Below are 27,920 nucleotides of genomic sequence, written 5' to 3'. Positions count from 1 at the left end.
GGAGTCCCCGTGGTGCTGTATGTGTGGATTGCTCGTTAAATATTTACTGGAACGGCATGGGCAAACCTCTGGGGAGCGTTTACCTGACGGAGGAATGAAAAGGAAGGGGAGAATTTTCCTCTTCTGAAACTCCAGTCCTACTCGTCAAGATGGAGAAGGTAAGCCCAAGATCACTGGATGACAGCACTGATGGACTCTGTCTCTGCTCCCTTCCTAGACAAATGTCTCTCCGTCAAATCTGTAATGAGGTATTTTGCACTGGGAATAAAAAGCATTGATCTCAAGGTAAAAACCTGTGTCTTTCCTTTAGGAAATTGAAATATTCAATCCTTTACCTTGAGAAATATTCTAGAAAACAGATAGTCCTAGAAACTGAATGCTATCCTTTTTTTTTTTATCATGTTCTGCTTATTTTCCCCCCTGATAAAAACAAAATCAGTTGTTGAGTTTTTGCTGTTTTGATAAGTATTTGCAGGGAGAGTTTTGGGAACGTCATAAACGTGACAGTTTCAGATGCAACATCCAAAATTCTCCTTATAATTTCATGGATGAACGGAGTTCTGGAAGTTCGTATGCAGACCTTAAACCTGAACAAATATATTTTTAACTCTCCAGAAACCGACTGGTACTTATAGACCCAAGAGGACTAGAGAGATGCATCCGCCGGAAGCCACGAATCAAGATGTCCAGGCAATGCCATTCAGAGCAGCCCACTACCAGCAGAAGATGTGACATGTTCCTACCCTGGAACGCTAAAACAATTTACGGCTGCACACCCATGCAGCCTGGATCCCACACACTGCGCTCAGAGGTAGAATGGGTATGGAAGGCAAGTGACCAATGGCTTTCATTGATACAAATCACTGGTCTCTTAGAAGACAGGACGGTGGGGAGACGCTGGAGGGAAAACCGGTGCTGGACTGGGCTTACAGCTCTGTTCTGCTTCCTGCTCTGCACTGTGTTAACATGACAATGGTTTTGAAAGGGTACTGACCTGATTGAGGTGTGCACTTTCTTCCTATGAATATATTATGTTCAATAAGGAAAACATCTGCATTAGAACAAGAAATCAACTGGACTTCATAGAACAAGTTAGGGAAGTGTACTCTTCACCCATTGTACAGGTGAGAGACTCTCTACAGTAAAGTATGCATTGGGGTTCAGATTTCACATTTGGGGTCTCTGATGAGTAGGACTGGAGTTTCAGAAGAAGGAGAAGAAGATGGACATATGCTTCTGTCCATGAAAAGCACCCTTCTCTATGATACCCCCAGCTTCATGGAAGGTGGCACAGAACACTAGGCTAGACGGCCTAGCTGACCACATGACATTCTCAGAAATATTTGTTTACTTGGTGCTGCTGGTGAAGTTTAAAAGTGCAAATATCTAGTACCCCTTGCTTAAGGCACAAAGCACTACTCTCATAGGCAACCAACACATCTAAAACAAAACAAAGGGGGCCTAGAAGCCAGTGTGCAATTAAATGCTCCCTCACTTTACACTATCACTGGCTATATCTGACTAAGCATACCTTTGCCTGCAGGCCATACTGTTTAAAAATAGTAGTAACGTAGTAGTTTATTCATTCATATATTTTTGTGTGAATATCATCTGACCACATTCTTTCCAGAATCAGTGCTTGAGAAACTGTATTTAAGAAACCAAGTGATTTGACTCTTAAGAGATAGAGAGACAATTTTTTTTTATCTACAGGCTTCTAAAGACAAAAGTGGAGTCTGTCGAAGTCTTTGGGTAATGTACTAAATGGGAAGTAAATGTACAAGTGAGGGACATTCTACAGTAAAGTAGGCATCGGGGTTTAGACTGAGGACTGTGCAAACTTGGAGTTATGTCCTTAAGTAAGAAGTGGGCAGCATGAAAATGTCTCACGGTTACAGGTGATTAGTCCTCACCTGTCACAGTTAGTGGCACTGATTAAATACACGTAGGGCTTCCCAAGGTCAGAGGGATGTGCAAAAGGCGATTGTTCTTTTAGGAGATCCTTTTAACGAGGCACGGGATTCACTCCAGTTTTCAAGCAAGGGTGTAATCATACTCTACATTAAAATATATAATTCCTCCTTCCTACATAACACTAACTCATAAACAATTCACATAGCATCTCAGATTCTTTTAAATGAGAAATTTCATTAGCATAATCTAATAGTTTCTTTTGTTCTTGTACCTTATCTTGCTGAAATCTACCCAAGTATCTTACAGAGACAGGTTTATGCTGGTCAAGTGGGAGGGGAGGGTGACAGCTGGCCTGGTGGCTGGATTTTGAATGGGGAGGGGAACCAGTTGCCTTTAGCAAAACTTCCAGCACAGAGGAAGCAGACTAGAATTGCAGACTGAGACCATAGTCTCACAGGTGGGGACAGAAAACATCAGGTTTCCCCTCGCATGGCTGATGCGCACGTGGGCATGGAATGAGGTGAGTCAAAGCACTTGAAGGCAGGATATGCGAAGCATATTCTAGGATCTGAATATTAATCCTTCCGACTAGGTAGGGGGGTTGCTCTATTTTAAAATGAGGCATAATCACTTTAGCTAAAATTTTATACTTTGGGGTTGGGGATTTAGCTCAGTGGTAGAGCGCTTGCCTAGCAAGCGCAAGGCCCTGGAAAGAAAAAAACAAAATTTATACTTCTTCCTTCTTACATAGCACTGTTGTTAAAAATTTCAGAGTTCACTAAATTCATTTTAATGAGAAACTTTATTAAATATACGTGGCATAATTTAAAGTTTTTCTCGTCATTGTGCCGTTGAGTCGTTTCTTAACAATTTGGTACCATAAATACGCTATATGGGTAGGCAAGAGCGCCCATCACCCACTCACTGGAGGTTACTCACCCACTGGGGGGTCGATCATTCACTTACCCACTCACTGTGGGGGTTACCAGCTCAGCATTGGGTTTAGGAGTGGAACATTAATATCATAGTTGAAGATTTGGAGATCTTGGCAAACTGGGATGCTTTTACAGAATGCTGTTTCAGATACGCTGTTTCTTCTGGATGGACTCCTAGGAAAGTGGCCTATCTTTGGCTTCTTGAATAGAGTCATTCTGTATTAGGATTCATAAATATTAATAGGGACAAATTAATCAATTAAGACAAAAATCTCCAACAAGAAAACACAAACACACTTTCCTAGCATGCCAATGCTTCCTATCTGAAATGCCCTCCACTCTTACTTTAATAGCCTTGTAATTCCCAACTGGGAAAGGTAAAATAATTACTAAAAAGAAAATGGGGTTCTTTGCCCTGTACTTTGAGTTGAAACTAATGCACTCAATTGACTTTTATACAGGACTTTTTACTCAGTCCTCTGCCTGCTGGTGTATTTATCTGTATTGATTGGAAATTCTAAAAGAGGTTTCTTTTCCCCTTGCCTAGAACAATCTAGTGAGCCAAAGGTACAATAAACACAACCTGGGGACAAACGCAAGAACACACAAACAAGCGACTCTGATAACCTCTAAGGGTTCGAGGACCTGAGAGCAGCATGCATTTGGTCCACGTTATACAAAATTCCCGGAATGGTAAAGGCCTATTAATGTTTTCAAGAAACCTTTTAAACCTTTACAAAGCTCATCAAAACAAAAATGATCAAAGCCCTAAAAGCACACCGTATAAAATATGAAAGCAGCCTGGAACAGCGGCACACCGCGTAAAACGCCAAGTCCATTTCCGAGCTGGCTCATAAACCGGGAAGGTTCCCTAAACACGGCCCCTTTTGCCTTTCTTTTAAACCATCAGGTTGTAGCAGTGCAGACAATGGTTTCAATACATATGCAATCCGAGGTCTTTCCATGCCAGAGAAGCCGTCCAGAGACATTGGACCTTTAAAACTGTTATTACTCGGATATTTTTCTTCCTTCTTTCTTCCATGTTTTCTAGTTTCTTGCAGTGTGCAGAAAAAGACAGGGGAAAAAAGTCTCCAAGATGTAAAGCCTTATTATTGCTAGAGAAACAATTAGCCAAAGGAAACATGTACATTCTTCAGAAACCAAGCTGCTTCTAGCTCAAGGTGGAAGTTTGGTTCTGTTTCTTTGTTTTTGTTTTTAACCCAAAGTCATCTGAAAGGCTTTAGAAATACTTGTACTCTTTGCAAGTACAACGAGAAGGAATCAAATGTCATTATGCTCTTTCATCGACCAGAAACATAAAGACTTTGGACATGATAGTCACAGCATCTGGGTGGGATGTGCTAATCACCACAGCCCCTTGATTAAAGTCTTCCGACAGACTGGTGTTAAGCACCGTAGGAACGTGTGAGAAACAGAAAGCATCCATGACCTTCTTCCCATCTGACTCCCTCAGCCGAAGGCCCAGGTGCTATGCTAGGATTTATAGGTGTGAAATCAGAGCAGGAAGGGAGTCAGGATTTGCTGAGTGATGCAGGCTCCTCTGGGCACTTGCCTCAGGGCTGTAAGACTCCCCATGAACCTTGTTTCTTGCTCTATCAGGCTTTGGGACTACTACAATTCTCTGGTTTGTGCAGCTTAAACTTTTCTTATATGGTAGGCTTCATTCTAAAGCAAACGAATCTCTGCCTAATAGAGACAGCACTGTCGATAGAGCACTGTCTTATCACTCAAATCTAAAAGGATTGCCAAGAACTGAATGAGGTTCATATCTTTTTCCCAGCAGTGTGGTTCCCTCCTGAAAGCAGGGTGGCCAGCCGCAAGAGGGTACATCAGCCACACAGGAAGCAAGGGGAGGGCAGGCAGCTCCGAAGTCCGCAGCTCCTCTAAGAGGGAGGGAACTCCTCTTGGCGTGATTTAATTCTTTATGAAATGTTCTTACTTCAAAAACTGTGCGAGTCAAATGCCCTCGGGCAACCTCACGGTGCCTGAAAACATTAAGATAACTGTCTCCGGTTTTGTTTTTCGTTAATTATTTGGTGCTTTTACTCAAGTAGCAACTTTGAGAGGCATTTCTCTCTGGTCATCCTTTGTAGTTTAAACCTGTGATCTTAACCTACAGTTGGAGGAGTGCGTGGGAATCTTTATGAGGAGACACAGCAGAGGAAACCCCAAAACAATACAGTTCACGGAAGAACTGTTTGCAGGCATGTACCAAAATGTGGGTTCTTTCCCTAACTACACATGCTCGACCATTCTCAAATTTAAAAGCAAATCTGTCCACAAACAAAAACTGAGTTGAAACACAGGATCTTCAGTTTTCTTATCTGATGCAGGGTAGTTGGGGAGGGGAGGCCATTCCATTCTTCATAGCTAACCAAAGAGACAAGGGCAAAACAAAGTAGTGGAGGCACGCAGAAAAGAAAAGAGAAGGCAGGAAGTTGTGGATCGTAAGATATTGTTCAGGACACAGGAAAGGATAGGAGCACCTACATATTAATTTCTGTATGATCCTGCTTCAAGTTAATAACTGAATACCAACAATATTTCGATGAAGGGACGCTCATTAGTCCCATTTCACAGATGAAGAAACTGAGGCAAGGAAAAGTTAAGTCCCTTGTGATTACCCCTTCTGACATTTGGGTTATATATACTGCCTTCCTATAGCAGCTGAGAGGCTTAGCATTCCCAATAGCAACAACACATCCAGGACCCAGACATTGGTTTCTTATAGCACCTTTGAGTGAGAGGAAGAATGAATTATTTGGCGAAATGATAAATTATAATACTGGATGAGGGAATGTATTAGAAGTATTTAACTATAGTGGAAGATGGTGCTCAAAAACAAAGGAAAACATAGTCATGGAACAGTGGTGTTAAAACTAGAACGATTTACAGAATGGATTAAGCTGATCGATGCCAGACCTTAACACAAAGAATAAAGCACACATCCAAGGGCACATAATACTATATGAAGGGACCATGGGAATTAATGAATAATCACGGGGAGGAGGGACATCTCCCAGGAGGAAGAATTCTAAAATGTTGCTGTTGTGCTGTCAAGGACTTGGGAAACAGCACACTGTTTCCTTAAAAGTCCACCACAGGTTGTGCAAATCCATATCCTTCCACACTTGTGTGCAAAGGCAGGGCACCTAGGAACTGTGACCTCATGGAGAAGCTTGGTGATTATATCTTAACCAGGTGAGCAAGGTCTGCGGCAATGGTGGTTGGTCATCCTGACATGGCAGATTTTGATATGGTTAGATAAAAACAGTCCACCTCTGTGCTTCCTCCCTGGAGGTCAGAAAGTAAGTCTAGTTTGAGGAAGAGACCAGATAAGTCCCAACTGGGGATGGGGGATGCACTACGAAATGTCTGATGAGCACTCCATGAACCAGTGAGAAGTTATCAAAAAAAAAGTCTTAGTAACAGGCAAAAGCTGCCCAAAGAGGTGATGACTAAATAAAGACAGCACATATATATATATATATATATATATATATATATATATATATATATATATATATCTTTGTGTGTGCATGGGCTGTGACATGTGTGTGATATATATGTGGTATGTGTGCAAGTGTGTGAGGGCATGCCCCCCTCACGCAACCATGTGAAGGCCAGAGGACAGCTGGTGCCCTGCTCTATGACTCTCTTCTGTGTTCCTTGGCACAGGCTCTCTCACTTACCCTGGAGCTAGACTGGCATCCAGGAAGCTTCAACCTTCCTCCTGTCACCACCCACTACAGCACTGAGGATACACGTGTGCATGGTCACACTCAGCTTCTTATGTGAGTCCTGCTGATTTGAACTCGAGTTCTCATGTTGTGTGCAGAGGGCTCTTATCTGCTGACTCATCTCCCTAGCTGTGTGAGTGCATGTGCGTGTGCATGTATGTATGTGTGTGTCTGTGTGTGTGCATGTGTGTGTATCTGTGCATGTGTGTGTCTGTGTGTGTGCATGTGTGTGTATCTGTGCATGTGTGTGTCTGTGTGTGTGTGCATGTGTGTGTCTGTGTGTATCTGTGTGTATGTGTATGTCTCTGTGTGTGTGTATATGTGCATGTGTGTGTATGCATGTGTCTGTGTGTGTGCATGTGTGTGTCTGTGTGTATGCATGTGTCTGTGTCTGTGTGTGTATGTGTATGTCTCTGTGTGTGTGCATGTGTGCATGCATGTGTATGTGTGTGTCCCTGTGTGTATATGTGTATCTGTGTGTACATGTGTGTGTCTGTGTGAGTCTGTGTGTATGCATGTGTGTCTGTGTCTGTGTGTGTATGTGTATGTCTCTGTGTGTGTGCATGTGTGCATGCATGTGTGTGTATGTGTGTGTCTCTGTGTGTGTATGTGTGTGTGCATGTGTGTCTATGTGTGTGCATTGTGTGTCTGTGTGTATCTGTGTGTATGTGTATGTCTCTGTGTGCATGTGTGCATGTGTGTGTGTGCATGTGTGTGTGTCTGTGTGTTTCTGTGTGTGTATGTGTGTGTGTGTGTGCGCACGTGTGCGTGCATGCATGCATGCACACAATGGGTGATGGCATTCATAGGAGTGGTAAACATAGTTCTATGTTTTCCAATACTCAACATAAACCATCATACTTATGATCAGGAAACAGTGTTGCCTCCTTCACTTTAGTCTCTTGGCAGAAGCATTTCCTTTAGGCACACACTACAGCCTCCAGTGACTTCATCTGAATATAAATTTGGCTCCCAGAATTTAAAGACTTAAAAATTAAATAGATTAAAAAAAAGAATTTGTAGAATATTCTAGAGTGGGACAAGTGATGTCATACTCTGTTTCCGACATCCAACTTGCTCGAAGACATAACAAGATCAACTCTCTTAATCTTCCCACCACACGTGTTCAGAAGTTAGCGGGAAGGAAAGGTGGTTCTGATTGTGTGGAATGCATGTGATTTGTAAGCACAAAGCTTACTGCAATCAAGGCAACTGCAAAATGCCGTGTCAACACTATTCTCCTAAGTGCTCCTGTCCCATTTCGTCATAAGCAAGGGATGAAGAGTATCACCAATGGGATATTGATTGCATTATGATGTTCTGAGTACCTCAGACCAAGAGGGCCCGATTTTTAGTCGTCAGCTAGACAGGAATTCTCAGGAGTAAGAGATAGGGGCAGTGATTATTTCTCTGGTTTCCCCTTTCCTATCTACAGAGCTGAAGCCACAGTCAAATCATATTCTCATTAGTCGGCTGAGAGTTTTGGTGGAGAGGTCACATGACTCACATTAGCTCAGTCAGGGTGTTTGCACAAACTGGGGGAAACTGAGAAGTACTGGGGGCCATATTTCCAAGGCTTTCAAAGCAGCAGGAAACAGAACCTTGGGCTCCTACTAGCCCCAGGCCAGCTCACAGGCTCTCCTCCTAGAGACCCAGGCAGTGAGCTCGGCTTCTTCACTTGACTGTTTTTAAGGTGGCATTATGTGGGTTTGAAGTCTAGAGCTACAGAGTATCGAAGTCGGGAAGCTGCAGTCTGGGCTTGAGGTAGCACTGTTAAATAACCAAACACCTTTTTCGTGGGAGACCCTCAGCTTGCAGGGTTGAGGCTCCCGTATGGTGGATAATTTTATATTTTTTCATTTGTCTCCCATCTGTCCTACTCCATAGAACACACGTATAACTCTGCATTCATCCACCTCTCTTTCCCTGCTCAGGGAAGTCAGGAACTTGTTTTATTGCACTTTGATGGTCCAGACTAAAATACATGGCCTGCACAACACATAGTAGGTGCTTAGTCGATGTTAGCTAATTGCAAAAGGATTATATAAACCATGGTTATTTTTCTTATGATTACAGCATTAATTCACTCCCTGAAACTTTATTAATTGGAAATTTGCAAGCAGGCTAGAAAATTAATTTATTCAAGAAAAAAGTGGTTATTAACTCATGTAGTAGTGTAAGAGACTGTAAAGAGAATGATTAAACTAATTAAGAAAATAAATTGTTTCATGCAGGCCATTACCATTTAGTATCACCAATTCGTATAGAAATAATTTGTGGGCCAAGTTTCAAATAATAGTCCTCTACCTGTTCATTAAATAAGGTCCCTGGGGATGTTTATTAAGTAACACTTTGTTAGCTTGGTTCATTTGTTATTTGCACTTGAAATATTCCATAAATTAACCTCTTACTAATGGGAAAGGTGACACCTGCAGTTATACACAGTTTGCTCACAAACATGAATTCTCTTAAAATATGCAAAAGTGCAATAATGGAAAAAACAAAACATAATAAACTTCCAGCTGATTTGTGTCTCGTTCATTATTTAATTTCTTTCAGACATATTCTATCACACTCATTCACGGGGCAAATGGATTTGGGTACAAAACCCTGGCATCTACCTTACCATTATTTCTGATCAAACATTTACTGTCATTAACTATCGATTGGGCCTGGGTAGAGTGTAGAAGCCTAAATCACCCCATTTCCTGGAATCTGCCTTGAACAGTGACCTTGAACACAGTTCCTGAAACCCATTCTTACCTCAGCTTCCCTTTCTCAGTCAGTGGCAACTGTATCCTTCCACCCATTCGAGATTTTTGGGAGTCACGTTTTTGGGAAGCTCTCTCCCTTCCCTCCCAGTTCATTCACTGAATAATCTCTCAGCATCAATGTCTAAATCCACCCTGGACGCGGTGCTGTGCACTCCCCTGAGACCGCACATTCCTCTCCTCTAGCCTCCCCACAAAGCGCCACTGGTTTCCTAGGAGTCACAGAACTTAGACACACGGTTCAGATTATCTCTGTCCCCACCTGCCTACTTATGCGAATGAGTTTCTCCAGTTCTTAGCAAGGATAAAAACCAAAATATAGTCGCAAAACTAATATCAAACCCCATTTCATATGGCCATCTTAACTCTTTCGTTTTCAGACAGTGCCTTATGTGACCCAGAGTGGCCTTGATCTTGCAGTTTAATGGAGGATGACTTCGAACCCCTGATCTTCCTGACTCCACCTCTTAAGTGCTAGGATTACAGGTGTTTACCACCGAGCTGGGTTCCTAATCCATTTCTTAATAAGTATCTTCAAGTCACCCAGGAATGAGTTTACAGTAACAGTGCATCTTAATATTTAATAATAATTACATATAAAATATTCACATTCTTTCTGTAGTTGTATATAGCTACTGAAGAAGACTCAGTCAAGAAGAATGGCAATAAAACATTTGGCCATCAGGAAAATTTAAACAGCAACATTCGTGTTTCCACGCCTGCTAGGAGACGCTAAGATGTACGAGAGGGTGGCTCGTGAGAGACTTTCAGCCATAACACACATCTCGATCTGGTGCTTCCAGGTTTACTCTGGACAATTAATACCCGGATTGTTCAAAGGAAAGAGAAACAGACTTCTATTTTGTAGACGGCACTGCTATCACCGTGTTCAATCACCGTCGTGTCTGCTTGTGAGCAGTACACTGATGCAAGCATCCAGCCACCCAGCCTAGGATTTGAAAGCACATTACAATAAGTTCCCATTCTCAGAATGTGACCTAAGGGAGGAAGGGAAACAGCACTGTCGATAGTAAAGAACTTGCAGTGTATTTTAAATGGGAATGCATCACTTCTCACAATGCTTAGCTCTGGTATAACAGAGCCAAGTGAGTATTCAAGAAAGACCTGCTGATCCACAGACCTGATCCTTGGGAGTGCTTGTCTGCTTTATGAGATGAGAGCTCTGCACCTTTCTTCTGGACTCTCAGGCTAGACTGCATTCTGGAAAGTCTAGCAACACCAGCATGATATAATTGAACTGTAGACATTCACACATGGATAGATGGCTAGACTTATTGTCAATGTGGACTAATTTGAGTGTTCTTGAGTCCGAGAAATCTTAGAAAATAACATTTACTATTAACGTTTTCATTCAAACATCCTGTTCTCTATAACTCAAACTTCAATGTTAGAAACTCCAGTTAGAAACACTGGAGTGACCACTAGAGGGGGCCCGAGTGTTTTTCTGAGTATACAAAATACCAAAAGAAGAAAAGTCTTATAGAATATAAAGCTAGAGAGTAGAGGGAGAGGGTCTGCAGTCTTCTCAAAGAATGTCTTCTTGACTAACAGATGCATCTTGCATTTACATTACAAGTCCCCTCACTCAGCAGTGGTCTATCCCAATGCTTTGACATTAAAACAAAAACAAAAACAAAAAACCATGAACATAATCTTTTTTTAAAAAATCACATACCCTAAAGCTAGAAGGTCCAGGGGGAAGTGCTCTGATAGCATCCATAGTTCTTGCTGTGCCTCACGAAAGCCTTCTCCAGCTTTTCTTAAAGCTCCTGCTTTCCTTCTCTATTCTGGTCCATCTTTGCGGTTAACTGGGGAAAGGCTTGGGTGTGGTTTCCTCACTTGCTTTGGGATCAGGCTATCAAATTACAGCACTTTGTGTGACTTGGAATTTTTTTTCCCTTCTCCTGCCTGAGCCAAATGATGAGGGCATTAAGAAGAACGACTTTCCGCTTGTCGTCTCAAAGTCTCCCTAGAACCGAAGACCAGACCAGGTTCTAAACAGGAAGACAGAGGACCTCCCCCAGGAGTTCTAGAACTGAGTTCACACAAGCTAGACCCACAGGCCCAGCTCAACTACCCCCAAGCTAGAAAAATGTCCTAGGACTGAAGATATCTATACAAAGGCATGATCTTAGCTACCCAATGTAATAGCATCATCAAATCGTGCGATTCCCGTCGTGTTAGACATTTTCTTGGAGTGTATTGAGGACCATAATCATCCATCTACAAGGAAACTGAAACGGAGTTTCAGTTCATTATTGATAACAATTAAGTATCAAGGACACAAACTTTGATGAAGTTTTCTTTCTGGAGACATGAATCCTAATATGTGAATGTCAATTGTACTGATATCTTTGGAAATAGAATTTTTCTGTCTTCCTTGCCCTCCTATTGCAACTGAAAGCGTGTCAGAATGAACTGAATGACTTAGCCTTCTTTTCTGAGTTTCTTTTTCACGCCAAGATAGGATAATTGTATAATACATGCAAATAAATTAACACAAACAGAATGAATTCCCCGTGTTAGGTCCTTGGCTGGATGCTGTTAGTCTCAACGTCCTTATTAATGCTTCGGATACAGACTCAAAAACACTATTATCAAATTTAGAAATGACGCCCAATTGTATGGGATGACTGACAGGAAAACTGGATTGAAATTTAAAATGACCTTGATGGACGGAGAAGGAAGGAGAGGGCAGAATTTAATAGAAATCTTTGCAAAATAATTCACTCAAAAGATGCTGGGAAGAGAACAAGCACTGTGAGTAAACGCTGATTGAACAATTAGACAGGGGCTGGAGGTCAGAGGGAACAATAGGCTCCAGAGACGTGAGCAACCTAGTTCTGTCACTTTAAAAAAGATGGCATGGTTTTAGGAAAAGCAGATGGGGAGATTGTTAAGTTAATTAACCTTTTAGATACAAAGCCTAGGAGGAGTGTTGCTTGGACCCAAACACTGATAGAAGGTAGATTTGGAAGGCAAAGTTTTAAAATTTGGGTCTGATGACATTAATCTCATTAGAGAAACTTTTCTCACTCATTCCTTTGTTCATGTAATGCTCATAGCCTAGATTTTTCCCCCCTTTTACTTGGGTGTCACCTTTTCTCTATGACAATGCTCTGAGTCCTCTCCTGTGCTACCCTCAGCCCACTGCAAGGCACCCTGCCCTGCCACACTGCATATACTTCCACAAACCAAATACCAATCAATACTGGGCAACAATGCCTCTCAATCCTTGACCTGGCATGAACTGCTATGGTCTCACTGTATAGATGAGGAAATAATCCAAGGAGGAGACTTAGAAGTTGTCAGAGCTGGGACTTTCTCTAAAGGTTGGAGAGCTCTTAAGGCCACACTCTCCTGCCCCATGGGCATCCACACCATCCTATCGTGTCTGGCGCATCTGGGGCTATGCTACCTAAAGGGAAACACCAAGTTTCATTAATTTTCCATGGACCCATTCAGAACCTGGGACTGATCGACAATGTATATTAAACTCAATGTTTTCAACAAGTAGGTAATATATTCTATGGATATTTCTGAGTTATTTGACTGAAAGAATGTAGAAAATAAAATTATATTGTAATGAAGAAACTTATAATAGTATTGAAAACTGGTACAAACCTGAATCATAGTACTAATAGTTATTGGGCAGGTTTAGAAAACGTAAGAGTGGAAATAGTTACATATCTTTATATGTATATATGTATACATATATATTCATATGTATGTATCTATATACAATATGTGTGCCTCCATGAATACTTATCAACTATTGTGAATATGATTTTCCCTAAAGGCAAATAGAATTACTTTTTTAAAGAAAATTTACTATCTGTGGACTCAGGAAAGTTTTCTTGACATGGAATTCAAATTCTAAATGGTGGGGCTAGAGAGATGGCTTAGCAGTTAAGAGCACTGCCTGCTCTTCTAGAGGACCTGGGTTTCGTTCCCAGCACCCACATGGCAGCTCACACCCATCTGTATTTACAGTCCTAGAGTATCAAATGTCCTCTTCTAGCCTCTGAAAGTCCATGCACATATGTGATACACATACATACAGCCAAAACACCTATACACACATAAATAAGTAAATAAATAAATAAGCATTTAAATAACAAATTATAAATGACAGTTCTAGATCGGTTCATCCCATCTGAGAAAAACTGCCGACTGCCCTTTCCATAAGACGTATCTGCAATTTTGTCATAGGTTCTCACAGCAGAAATGATAAAGACTAAACTATATCAAACCTAAAACATGCTAGATCTGAGTCAGCTGAGATTACTCCGGCCACCCATGACAATGATGAAGATGGCTCCCTACAGTACAGGATAAAAGGATTCTGAAGACATCAGGGCAGGCGGCGTCCTTGTCTGCCCAGGCAGAAGGATAGTGCTTTAGCCTACATTTGACATGATTCTCTTCTCCCTCGCCAGCGATGGAGCTGGTTCCCAGCGGCAGAATCATCTCACCGCCTCGTCTCACAGCCTTATCTTATGACAGGCCCTTTATCAGAACGAAAGCCGGAAGAGGCCACTGGCTAGAGGATGGCGGTGATCTCAGGGCTTTGTCATTAGCATCCTTATTATCTTGAGCATTAAGCACTGCACTGCCCCATTTCTCTGTGATCTCCCGCCCACGTCAAAATCTGCTCACTGAAAATGTTGTGAGAATATTCCCCAAGCACAGTTCAGGGGCAGGGGCACAGCAAATCTTACCTGCAGCACACACGCTCTATGTCAAGAGATTTTAAAGACTGTAACGAAGCCTCAGAAACAATCTTCAAATGACAACAATATTATAAAAGTCATTCTAAAATAAACAGGGAGGCACCACCCAGGACACCCCAAAGCGTGCCCCTTCACCACGCAAACTCACAGGCTGCAGGGACCAGGTCCAATGTGGAAAACAGTCAGAGGCCACCTGTTCTAACTGATGACGTGTCCAGGTTTCAGGAGCTACCTATTTCTACTGCTTTAGATGTCTACTTAGACAAACAGCAACTACAGACTATCTTAAATATTCAACCACCGTGTTCCCACTGCTGAAACAAAAGAGAAACAGAGGAAGAAACATGCCGTCCACTTTTATAGCAGCGGAGGAAGGGAGGGAAGAGAAGGCACAGAGAAACCCCACAAGGACATTCCTCCCATAAAACACATAACTCACAAATACAAGAACAAATAAGTCTTCAGAAGCCAGAGAGCTGAAGTTGTCCTTGTCACCCTGGACATGAAGTCACTGGTGTTTTCTGGGAGGTGGGGCAGAATAACATCTTGGCTGGCTGGCTGACTGGCTGGGCCACTCTACCTAATAGGCTGGATCTTAAATGAGTATTTACACACCATACAAGTTGTGGGACCCAAGAACAACCGGGCTACATCTAATCTCCACTCTGGCGATAAGCAATTTGCCCTTCAGATTCAGAAAAGGCAGGCTCAGGATTTTCTAAGGCTTTAGAATCTCACTGTTTTGTTCTGTGAGAGCGCTCTCTCTCTCTCTCTCTCTCTCTCTCTCTCTCTCTCTCTCTCTCTCTCCAGCCTGTGTCAGCTACAACTGCATTCAGATCTCATTGTTGCTGGGTACAGAACTGGTTAAACCACAAGGACCCCAGGCCAGGAAAACAGGTACTGAGGGCAAACCTTGAACCCAGGGCAGGATGTTTTCACAGACTCTGGACCTGCTGGAGGCATTTTATAGGCAGAAACGTTAACGTGTGCTCCACAGAAAACGGTGCGAACCCAGCAGCCGTGCTGAAGCTGCCGTGTCAACTGTCTGCCTGGTTTTAATGGACTCTGAGATGTTTTTATGATTTAAGTTTGTATGAGGACACCCACTTTCCTTTCTCTTCATCCAGCCCAGAATTGCAAGAACGAAGTAAAATATATAGCTGGCACACATTCAATCTGCTCTCTCTAACCTTGACAGATGACAGCAGAAAAGAGAAAGAAATGTCACTAAACACTGCTAATGTCCCTAAGCTCTCTTTTGTTGTCCTCTCCTTAATGAGGTGCTTCACACAAACTGTGAACTGATTCCTTATCGGGTCACGGTTTAAAACCTTGAATCTTTCAGGTGACATCCCAAAATGATTCTTGGTCTACACACCTCAAGATTTTTAAAAGTCTGAGAAACTCTCGATTAAACTAATTCCCTCACATGAGGCCGAGCTCGTTCATTCCCAGGTGTGTGCAGATCTGCTGGTGCTTGGAATTGCCTCCAGATTGAGGGGGCCACCACGGACAGCACTGTGTCTGCTCTGCAACTGCCTAGGAATGAACACTTCAAGTGGACGTGAGATGTTGGTAACTCAGGGAATGGAATTTTTTTTCCAGCAGCCCCCTGATCACGGCGTCAATTTTTCTGCTCTTCCCCCCCCCCCCCCACATAGAAAGAATGGAGCTTTCTAAAACAACAGAACCTCTTGGCAGTTGCCTGTCTAAAGACTCAGCATGACAACAAAATCTCTCGGGGGACAAAAGTCTCACGGAATGGCTCCATTCCCTAAAAGCCAGCTGTCACATTCGATGAAAAGCCCATACCTGGGGTCTTAACTTCAGTTTTAAAACTGGTCAGCCATATTTGGCATGCAAAGACTACGGTTCACACAGATCAAAGAGAGGGACTTCTTCATAACGCCAACGGCCGCAAGCAACCACATCACTGTAGAAACAGTCCACTGCTCTATGGGTTCCACGGTCTTCTCTAACGCTTCTCTCCAGCACTGCAGAGCTTCCGGTGTGCTGGGTCCACCATGCACTGAATGACGACCCTAGGCCTTAGAGCGGGAGAACGGGTGGTGGACAAAAGAATCCAGCGAGTGGCTGAGTGGGACTGATGGGAAAGAAAGTTCTACGCATGCCCAGTAAGACCAGGTCTGGAAATAACACAGAGCTGGAGAGGTAGTTCAAACTGCTATGTACTGATGTCCCCGTGTTTGCTCAAAAGTTAAACACGGCGATTAACAAAACTGTGAGTGGAGGCCAGGGAGTAGAATGAATTCTCTCTACAAGGAATCTGTGCGGACGCCGCAGCCATCGTCTGAGCGCTTTCGATTCATCCCACAGGCATATTATGGCTGTTTGGGAACTCGTGGGAATAGTGCTTCTCAGTGTGTACTTAAAGGAGAGACAGGATAAAAGAAAACAGGATATCCCAACTCGTCCCTTTAAAGTGAAAATTTTCAATTAGCCCCACTTTAAGGCTCTCAGGCCTCTTTTTATCTCTCTGGAACCTCAACTCTACTCATGAATGTCTTTCATCTCCTCTGCCTTATTTGACTGCACTGGAGATCTGCCCGGATTGCGTGTGGCACCACTGCATCTATCCTATTTGCTAGTACAGAGTACGTGCACCTTACGGTTTGCTGGAGAACGCTCGAGAAGAATCCTAGCAAGTTTCTGCTAGTTCTAATGCCAGATAGAAAGCTTGTCCGGTTCCCCAAATCTTTCAGGGTGATATGTCCCTCACAATTCACTGGATCTGAGGTTTGGCAAACTTCAGATTCCTATTTTTGTCTGGAGATGAGCACACAACATCTGTTGGTCCTCTGCGTAGAGCCCTGTGTCTGTGGGTCCCACTGCAGGGGGCCGCAACCTAAAGGTCACCCGGAGACTAAAAGCGCTGGAATTTCCTTTTGAAGCTTAGACCATGTTAGCTCCCCCAAGGCTCTGGCATTCTATGTATTCTCCAAACCACCAGCTGTCCCTTGGTGAGGTAGTTTGAGTCCATTGTATCATCCTGATTTACCTCACAATCTGCTGGCTATGTGTTACAGTGTGAGAGCTTTGGGGCTTCCGAATCCGAAATGGTGGCAGGATCAGCTTGCTACTTTACACTGTAGCCTGTTGCTTGGGAATACTGTGAGGTGAGGCCAGTTCTCCCTTCTATTTGTTCGTTCAGTTTGGTTGTTTCTTTGTTGTTGTTTTCATTTGTTTTGCTTTCCTTGTTTTAAAGGGGCGAGGGTATTTTTCAGAGAGAAAAGAAGATGACGCTTGAGAAAATACTAATTACGACAGTCCTAACATCTCCCAGCTTGAGTGTTCTCTACACTTTAATAAATGGTCTCATTCAATATTCATCATAGACTTTTTGAGGTGGTCAGGACTAACAACCACATCTTAAAAATAAGACAAAGATGTTTAGGTAAGCCAAATAGCTTGTACGAGGCCTACAGCTGGGCTCTGAAATGGTTTTGCTGAACTAAATAAAGTCAAAACGTGGTGTGACATTTACAGCAGCATTGCTGAGATGGGAGCCCCTGTCTGAAGAGTAGATCAGTGGGATGGGACCCAGCCAACTCTGTAAAAGCCAGGGTTGTGAAGGGAGGGTGGCTAACAGAGTCAGCTCTCAGCTCTCTGAAAAGGGACATACACACTTGAACTGAATGAAGACTGTATATCTGCCCACAGTTGCAGGACTGAGAGCCAGGAAGGAGAGGAAAGCAATTCAGTCACATTGTCACTTAGGCACAGCAATCAAGAACAGCATCACAAGCCCGTACATGTGAGACGCAAGCCAATGTCACCAAGACCGTCCCTATGCATTTTCACACTCAAGCCTTCCATGTTGCAGTGTAAGACTACAGTGTGTTTAACAGAGTTAACTCCATCACAGTCTGCACGAGAGACAAGCCACTGAGCTGCTCCCATTCTTAGCATATATCCTGGACACTGTTGGGGCAGCAGGACTTTTTATATTTGTTTTCTTTTGTTTTTGTTTTTTGTTTTGTTTTGTTTTGTTTTTTTGAGATAGGGCTTCTCTGTGCAGCCCTGGCTGTCCTGAAATTTCCTCTGTAGATCAGGCTGGCCTTGAATGCAGAGATCCCCCTGCCTCTGCCTCCTGAGTGCTGGAATTAAAGGCGACCACACCCAACACTGGAAGCTGTATCTTAATAGTCTCTCTTAACAGTTTTCAGATGCCAATTACAGCAGTCAGTCACCCTCAGTTTCCAAAGAGAAACGGCGACCTGGGTGCACTTGGATAGACTTAGGCAAATTCATCAACAGACCCTGGCTTCCATCCTTCCTGTTCCCATCAAGGAAAAGCGACTGGCCTTCTTCACACTCTTAATAATTGGTCCTATTGATGGATATGCATGGGGGGAAAGAAACCACTTAACATGTGCATGCTTTAGCCCCGGAATAATCTTTCTTTAGACTAAATACCAGAAACATGTGACAATCATGTTTGAGCAGTGACCTTGCTCGCCTGGGTATTTTGAATGACTCACCCACGATGCCACAGTAAGATTAGAAAAGTATTTATTGCTCTGTTGACTGTGGCGGGCGAGCTTCCTTTGCTTGGAAGGTCACTGTGCTTGTGCTTTACCTTATGAGAGTTTAAAGAAGCGAGGCAGAGAGAGTAGCTACTCACATTCTCCTTGTCCGGAATCCCTAGAAGGGGGAAAAGAGACAAGAGAGGCCATAAGCGGTATGATCAGCCTGTACAACGGCACTCAATCCAGTGCTGAAGGAAGCCCAGTGACATGTCCGTGTTTTCTGTTTCTGCACCCATAAAGGCTTACAAGGACTGCTAAGAACGACAGCATTAGCCATCGAAACTAAGAATGGGGAACAGACAGCTATGTGCCCAGGCAACAAAACCCAGACTTATTTTTTCTCCATTATGTGCTTTACCCTCCCAGGGGTAAAAATCTCTCCATGACTCATGCGCACTGACTGGACCCCAGCGCGCTGAGAACTGTGGATGAATACGGCTACTCTGCAGTTGCACATGCGCAGTCTTCACAACGCAAAGCACCCCTTGCTCTGCGCCAGTGATCTGACTTCAGCGCAAGCAGGATAGAAAGGCCCGCAGAGCACCTCTGTGGTGAGCGGAGCACCTTCCTGTTGTGCTCTGGCCGCAGCTCTATTTGAAAGCAAGGGTACTTTCAGTTCCCTGAGCTACAAAAAACATGTCATGGTTCTTACATGTAATCACGTGTTCGATCATTTACAAACATTACACAAGCAACTACCACAGGCAGCCCTGGTTCCTTTCCTCTTGGTGGACACAACAAGAAGGCAGCTATGGAAAGCCATATCTGAGATGAGCACACTGAGCTCTGGGTAGGAGGCAGAAGAGGTATCTTACGGAGGGAAGAAAGAAACCAGCAGAGATGGGCCTCCGGCGTGGCCTTGCTTCTAACCAGGGGCTCATGGGAGGTGAGCCCACAAGACTACAGGGTGTCCAAAGTCTAAGTACACAGAACACTGTTTCCAGATACGACCACACGCTTGCCACATCAGCTTTAACAGAATGCAGTGCTCATCCCAGGAGCAGCAGGGTAGAAGGCAAGAGGCCTCAACCTAAAGAGATCATTGGAATACTTGATCTAGTTAGAGCTTTGTCCCTGTAATCTTAGAGAGTCTCAAGACACAAATACTCAGGCGGGAAGCAGAAGCATTGATAGGCAATTGATAGGAATTGATAGGTGTTGATAGTCTGCCGCAGTATCCCAGAAGGAGCCAGGCGGCTTGTGACATCACTCTGAAATTCATCCTGCACCCACCCAGCCAGACAGCTCTCCAACCGGCAGGCACGTGGTAGGCCTGGACTGAGGAGAGCCGGGGTACCACAGGCTGACTTCCTGGTGCGTTGACTAAGTGGAAGATGCAGTTACACAGACCACACTACATGCAGTCAGCTGGACCTCAGGCTGCCTTTGGGAAGCTACTACAAAAAGGTGATTTTTTTTTTCAGCCATGCCGGCCTTGACAGTTGGGCTAAGATGTGAAGATTCTTGGACTACAGCTTCCATGGAAGGCAACCGCAATCATTGAAAGGCTTTGCACAGCAGGGGAATAAGAACAGCAGAAATCAGGAGAGGAGAGCCTTCAACATTAAAGACAACTCATTGGCATGATGCAATGGTAATCCTCGTTCCAGAAGACCGAGCCAGGAGGATTAGGAGTTTGAGGCTAGCATGGGGTACTTAGTAAGCCTCTGTCTCAAAAAAAAAAAAAGGGTGGTGGTAGTGATGAGATAGCTCAACAGGTAAAAGTACTTGCTACAAAGATGACCTGAGTTCAATCCCTTAGGCCCTCATGGTGGAAGGAGAGAACTGACTCAGGTAAATTACCTGATTTTCATGCATGTGGTATGGACCACATTTTCACAAAATTCACAGAATAAACAAATGTAATAAATAATTATTATTTTTAAAAAGGATACTAAGGCAGAGGCTGACCCTTGACTGGGTCCAATTGAGCAATTATAATAAAGATATTAAGTTTGGGAGATCAAAGTATTAGCTGGATGATGGATATTTTTAAGGGAAATAATGGCAGCTACTTTATCTGGTTGAACTCTGAATGCTCATGGAGAAGACCGTATTTTCAAAAAGGCCTCCTGGCTGGGGCAGCGATGTACGCACGTCATCCTAGACACCAAGGAGGCTGAGGCAGGAAAACTGCACACCAGGCTAGTCTCCGGTGTGCAGTAAGACAGTGTGAAGAGAGGAAGAGATGGAGAGAGTGAGAGAGCACTGAGTCCAGGCTCCTCAGCTTTTAGGAGAAGGTAAAGCGGCTGTGAAAATGTTGAGAATAATGCAAGAACACAAGGACCATGCAACAGGGCCCTGAGATCCAAGAAAGAAGAGCAGGACCGGAGGGTTATTGAATTAACAAGAACTACGGGAGCCACTGAGTCTACTGGTGACGGTTAACTTTGGAGGAATTCATTTAAAGTCCTGGGCAGAAGCCAGACTTCATGAGGCTAAGTGAGCGGCTAGGGGTGAGGACATAATAGCAATACATTATGCAAGACCATTGTGTGCCTGGCACTCTTTTGGGCTCGTGACACATTTTTCATTCATTTAATACAACAACCCTGTAAGGAAACTGAGGCACAGTGCACCAGCATCTTGCCTGAGGTCACATAGCTAGGAGACAATACGGTTGATTTGGTTTTGAGTTTTTTTTTAACTCAGGAATTCCTAAGTGAACTGGTTATTCCTAGCTGACCCAAGATGGGGAAGAAAGGAAGGGAATTGAGGAGGAGAAAAGATGGAAGGAAGGAAGGAAGGAAGGAAGGAAGGAAGGAAGGAAGGAAGGACAGAAGGAAGGAAGCCTGAAAATTCTAGACAGCAAAGAGGTGGCCCTGTAGAAACTAACAAATTGGGAATGAGAGTAGCATTCGAGGAGAGAGGGAGAGGGTATGATGCTCACTACCACATCCATAGCTGGCCATCAAAGTGCCACAATTTCAAATACTCCATGCTTTGTACTTTGCGCACACACACACACACACACACACACACACACACACACACATGTGTATGCACGTACGCACGCACGCACGCATGTGCACAGGCATCTGGAGGAGGGATGGGATGGAGGGAGGAGGACAGGAGAGATGACTCAAAGTTAAGATCATGTCCACTTCCAGAGGACTGGAACAGTTCCTAGCACCCATGTCAGATGGCTCCCAACTGTTTCAAGGAATCTGATGCCCTCTTGTGGCCTCTAAGGGTACCCCCGTGAATGTGTACAATCACATACATCAAAATAAAATCCGACTTTTAAAAAGTACCACACAACTCACCCTACCACTATTTTTAAACACCAACCAGAAGTGGGTCTCTTTTAGGAGCCCCATTTTTTTTTTGACTGGCATACATCAAAGATGTATACCACACCAGTTGGTTACACATACACTTGTGAGGTGAGTTCCAAAGCTGCCCATCACCTTCTTATGTGGTAGAGCACCTCACACCTAGAACCTAACCAAAGTCTCCAACTGGAAGGGGACATTTAACAAGAACAAAAGATTTATGCTTCTCTCTTTGGTCAACGGAGCTAAACTGAATAGGAGGTGGGTTCCGGGCACCACATGTGGCTGAGTCAAACACAGCTCAGGAATTCCATTTTGAAAAAGACACAGAAACACTCCAAGCATGTGGATGTCCCGTATGTGGAAGTCCCAGCCTGCATCAGAGCCGGCCACTCACTACTAGTGAACACCACATGTGCAATAGCTCCAGTGCGAGCTGCTGTGTGTTACGCCAGACAGAGGAAACACCCCCTGAAGCCGTCATGCGGGTGTACAACCTTTTCTGTTGCTGTTACATGAAAACACATAGCACACAAATCTTCAGACACAAAACGTTCACATTTCACTTACTGTCATTGTTAGAGCCCGTTTCCATAACACCATAGGGAGGAGCCAGAAGTCCGGCCATATACTGTCGGTATTTCTGCAAGACAAGATCAGACAAGACTATGAAGTCAGCACACAGGTAATTACTTGCTTGGAGCGGTGTTCCTTTATTTACATGTGAAAGAGCAGAAAATCTTGGGTGTCAGGAAATCTCTGAGGCTCTTATTTATAATGCTCTCTAGAGCTCTGGGTTTAAACTAAAGATGTGGGGTTCAGGGAGAGGCTTCCTAGGTGAGGCTGGATGTGTACTCTGCCCAGGGCAGGGCTCCACCCAGCTGCTTCATTTACATGTTATGCATTTGTGGAGATGGAGTGAAGAGGTTCCTACCTCTCCACACCCTGTATACACAAGGCACCTGAGAACCAGGGCTAAGTGTTTGCAGGCTCAGACACAGTAACCTTGCTGCCTACCTCCGAGGTGAATGCCTCTGAATCAGCCTCTTTCAAAGCCAACAGGAATGCAGCAGCGGCTCTTGGAACACGTCTCTTTGAAAGAAGCTGACTGGCTTCCATTTGCCTCCTTCCTTTCACAGGGTACACCTGCCTGCTCTGTGACCCCTCCAGAGCACTTTTGTTACATTGTCAAATAAAACCATCTGGCTTAATTTAGATGCTCCTGAATTGTCTTCCCCTGGCATTTGGACCAGGCATGCTCTGAAAACTTGGGGCTCCACGATGTAGGTGATTAGCGTCTGTGTTGTGTGGGAGGGATAAGATTTGGTGAGCATCGGGCTAGAAAAGGAGGGGCATTTACAAAGGAAGAAAGGTGAAAGCCCTGAGGCAGTAAATGCAGCTTCCTCCCTTGCACAATGAAAGGTGGGTGATTTTTACCATCTTGCGGTATCATGTATATTTATGGTTTATAATTACAGTGAGACATACGCATAAATGTTAAACAGCATCAAAAGAGCCAGCTCCCCATTAATGTGTGTCATCCAAACACCAGCAGAAAGACTTCATCTGTAGCAATGGGCAGCTGGTGACACGTGGTACCCCAGCAGCCATCTGGCCCATTTTAACGGTGTTGTCATGGTACTTTCTCTAAAGAGCCTTCTAGCCAAGGTATGACTAGCTCCTCCCACCCCATTTTCCCCATCTCAGTGCTAAATCAGCTTGTGTGCATGCCGACGTTAAGATGGCAGATCACCCCCACCTCTGAACTCATCACTCAGACATACCTACAGCACCAACTGTTGCCTAGTACTTTGTCATTCCCTTGACACCTTTCCAATTCTGAATCTCTTCTTCCTTATACTATCATCTACCCTTCCTCATGGCATGGCATTCTGGGCGTTCAGCTACCTTGTGCTCTATACAGTTTCAAAGAGGGCATAAGGGAGCTGTTACATTCCAAGAAAGCTTTGTGACCCTCCTTCAACCTCCTGCCTTCTTTTTCTTGTGCTTTTTACGATTCCCTTACAGGCTTCTAAAAGAAAGAACTCGGGTTAAATTTAAGGGGCCAGTTTACTTTGCTTAGAAATGTTCTCTTGCGACTGACGGTGCTCTTTTGTCTCAGCACCTCAGGGGCAATTCCCATGGATTCAGGAGGCACCACTGACCTCCTCCAAGCCCAGAGCACCTGTTCTGTGGCTCCCCCAGTGTGAGTTCCTGGGGTTGCTGCTTTGAGAACAGGAAAGGACAGCCTCCAGGGAAGACCAGGTCAGCCGAATTGAGAGAAGTGTTTGAACTTTCCATCACTGAACGCCATGTCCCAGACACTGGGCACGCTACAGAGAACAGAAGACAAGGACCCTTGCTCTCACCGACTAGCCAACTCTCTAGTTACTGAAACATGGGGCACAAGGACTTATGGTTACTGTATTAACTCCCCATTCTCCATGGCTTCCCATCCCAAGGCCACCAGTGGATGCCTTCAACCATGGACATCACCAACCTCTCTCTGTACTGGTGTTACCCAGCCACACATGCATATGATGAAGTTTAATTTAAAAATTAAGTCCACTTACATGTGCATGTGCATAAAGGCATATCCCACACACACAAACACAGGATAGTCTACAGTGTGATATATACTGCTGTATAGTATGAGATTGCGTTGTACTAATACAAGAACAGATGCCTGCGTATAAATATAAGGATCAGCAGCCATGAAGAGCATCTCTGAACGTAACAGGAGGGCAACAAGAGGGCTTCTGGAAAGAGTTAATGTGGCTGAGGGTGGGCAGAGAGCGACACGGCTTTCACAGTACGCACTTGGACCTTGACTTGGTACAGATTGCTTCTTGTTGCCCTCAGGGCAGCAGCACAGCTAACAATCTTTGCTATTTTAATACGTGTTAATAAACTTAATTTGAAGCAAGCTTTCCATTATGAAAGCACATGAAATGAGATGAAAAACGATACGATCAAAAATGAAAAACTTAAAGAAGCAAGGAGTTATGAAAAATACCAGGTCCTGCTCACACGCATGGTCTACCCTCTCAGCCTGGTCCCATCCTTGGCCCCGCTGCCAGTAGAGAAGTGAAGCATCTTCCAGATTAGCTGCCCATCGTCAGTTAAACCATCTCCAGCAATTCAGGTCATGTTGGCTGTTAAGTAGTCTGAAGTTCAGATATCACAGGGAGAGACAAGTTGTCCCCACTGTTTCCTGACCCAGTTCCTGCCCCTGCCCCATTGGTTCTGTGGACACGAGAAAGCAACTCTTGGGAGATGCGGCTACATCCCACACAGACGGTTATGCAGCCAGAGAAACCTAACTGGTAACTTGGTATCTGATGGGGAAGATACATTGTAACGAAGCATAAAACCCGTGGCTTTGATTTGAGGGTTGAAGAGTGAGAGGGAGCACCGTGGGGCTGGAGGGAGCACCTGTCCTGGACTGGGGACTGTTGTCTGCCGCTCACACCAATCCCTCCCTTTTGGAGAGGGGTGTCTGATGAGTCCCTGTCCCCATCACCACTGTTTATCAGGTATCAGAAAGCAAGCAGCTAACGTCTTACTCATGGGTGTCAAATGGACACTAACACCAGAAGCTGTCCCTGAAAAATAGTCTCTGTGAGGACCTGGTCCACATCTAGGCCTGTTAGATGGAGTCATCTTGCGCTGTTGAGATGACACCAAAGTAGGGAAACACTTTGGTGTTCCTAAGAAAGGGGGCTTAAAGAAGAGGATGATGGAGAAAAGGAATACTGGTCCTTGTTGCGAAGAAGTGGAAAAAGAACAGGTGCACATGTAACTCCAGACCTAAAAGATGGAACGGATGAACTAATCCATGTACCTAAGATGCCCAGAGAACAGCATGTGCCCACCATTTCTATCAATCTTGTCTGGTAAGGTCCGGATATAAATGACCTGAGTGTGGAATCATTTTGCTTACAATCAGAATACAGAGTAAATACAACTTAGGGTTTTATAAGGTTTAGGAACTGGATCATTCCTCATTTCCAATCTCTTAGCAGAGTGTCCCCAAGTAGATGAGACTCGGGACAGAGATGAACACAGAGCTGTGTTTGGAAGACAACGTCTTAGTGTGAAGGGGCAAAGAGGTGGCTATAAACCTTTGATAGGATTCGGGAAGACGGAAAGTGGTGCAGTGTTCCAGCCACATCAAAAAAGGTTCCAGGCAGAGAGGAGCTGATGCAAAGATAGTCTTTTGTCTAATAAAGTGGATTATAAGCTGATACCTAAGAAACTGATGAACATTTTAAACAACAACACCCTATTAGACTAAAAAATGTGACAATGAACAGGAAAAGGAAACGTTGGCCCTCTGAAGGCCAAAATGATATCAATATTGGGTTAAGCATGAAGAAAATGACCCAGTTGTACACACACTATATTTTATGAAGAAAAAAAAATGACACATGAACAACTCCCAGGGAGTCAAACTGGAGCCATTTCCCCAACCAGACTGTAGACCTGTCCTGGACTGGGGACTGTTGTCTGCCGCTCACACCAATCCCTCCCTTTTGGAGAGGGGTGTCTGATGAGTCCCTGTCCCCATCACCACTGTTTATCAGGTATCAGAAAGCAAGCAGCTAACGTCTTACTCATGGGTGTCAAATGGACACTAACACCAGAAGCTGTCCCTGAAAAATAGTCTCTGTGAGGACCTGGTCCACATCTAGGCCTGTTAGATGGAGTCATCTTGCGCTGTTGAGATGACACCAAAGTAGGGAAACACTTTGGTGTTCCTAAGAAAGGGGACTGTATTTTGCATGGGTGTGGAGTGCTGTGGTCAGACAGTGGACTGAAGCCTATTCCCCAAGATAAGCATAGCACTCCGTCGCACCCTGCATGCTTTCCTGATCCCCACTATAACTGAGAGGGTGTGGACTTTCTTGACTCTTCATAGCCAATAGAATGTGGCTGAAGTAACACCGGGTGACTCCCTGGCTAGATCACAAGCACATGGTTTGCAGGGACCTGTGCTATTCAAATGCTACCTTTTAGAAGCCCCTGACCATGTTCTAAAACACCAAGTGAAATTGAAAGGTCACTTGGTGGTAGACAGTTCAACGGCAATCAGCCTCTGAGGGACCCAAATTATTCCAGCCTCCCTGTCCTTCCAAAATGATATCAATATTGGGTTTAGCAGACAAGTTCCTTTGTAGAACTCCTGATACATGCACACACACACACACACACACACACACACACACACACACACACACACACACACACACAGCTATGCCACTAACTTATGTTCTGAAATGACCAGGTCTCAGCAGAGGCAAAGCAGCAGTGAGCTGAGGAAAGATTAGAATCAGCTCTAAGGGGGAGAAGAAGGCACTAGCTCTCTTGTTATTCCCAAATTCCTGCACCATGGCCCCTAGAAAGCAGCCTCATATATGACCCTTGTGATGGCTCCCATTCTGGAAGCATTTGCTCCCATACGAGACATCTTTCAGAAGGCCCTGTCTGGGGAGCAAGTACAAGTGCAGCAAATCAACACAGTCTGGGTTGGCTGTCCTGAGACCCAGGGCATCAATATGTCTGTTCCCATGAGGTCATCCTGTGTGTAGATGCTGATAAGACTAGGGGGACGCCCCTTCTGGCCTCTCGGAGAAGCTAGAAAATCAGCTCTTCCAATGATGGTCAAACCAAAAGAGCCATCAAGGGTTCTGGAAGAACCTGGCAGGTTCAAGATTCTGATTCCCCCTGAGATCAGACACTGGAAGGGTTACCCATCACTGGGGTCACTGAAGACAAGTTTGCCAGCTTGAGCCTCATCAGTAAAATTCTGAGTCAGATCCACCCGTGTCTGGGCTTTGTTCCGCACAACTGGGGGATGCTGATGGGACCCTCAAGAAAAGCACATGATACAAGCACAACTTTCAAGGCCTATGGAAAGGAGAGTATCTTCACTCTCAACACTTTTTGTAAATTATAGC

At 44.3% G+C, this 27,920-nt stretch overlaps 1 protein-coding gene across 8 annotated transcripts in view; it reads right to left on the bottom strand.

Annotated features, from left to right (window-relative positions):
• The window catches only part of Rapgef4 (Rap guanine nucleotide exchange factor 4), a 292,910-nt gene that overhangs the window by 98,337 nt on the left and 166,653 nt on the right, over window positions 1-27,920 (bottom strand). For 4 of the 8 annotated variants that reach the window (XM_039104344.2, NM_001100642.1, XM_039104345.2 and 1 more), the window contains 2 exons: window positions 22,531-22,603; window positions 18,781-18,800 (listed from right to left, as the gene is read on the bottom strand). In XM_039104344.2, the coding sequence (XP_038960272.1) occupies window positions 18,781-18,800; window positions 22,531-22,603 (93 nt within the window). Of the gene's footprint in view, window positions 1-83; window positions 617-2,880; window positions 2,995-14,283; window positions 14,883-18,780; window positions 18,801-22,530; window positions 22,604-22,681; window positions 22,735-27,920 lie in introns of those variants that run through there. The other 4 variants (XM_063283144.1, XM_063283145.1, XM_063283146.1 and 1 more) reach the window with 4 other exon arrangements.

The sequence above is a fragment of the Rattus norvegicus genome, chromosome 3 (assembly GCF_036323735.1).
Source record: "Rattus norvegicus strain BN/NHsdMcwi chromosome 3, GRCr8, whole genome shotgun sequence".
Classification (NCBI taxonomy): domain Eukaryota; kingdom Metazoa; phylum Chordata; class Mammalia; order Rodentia; family Muridae; genus Rattus; species Rattus norvegicus.
Note: the sequence above shows the minus strand (reverse complement) of the source record. Positions and strands in the feature narration are given on the sequence as shown.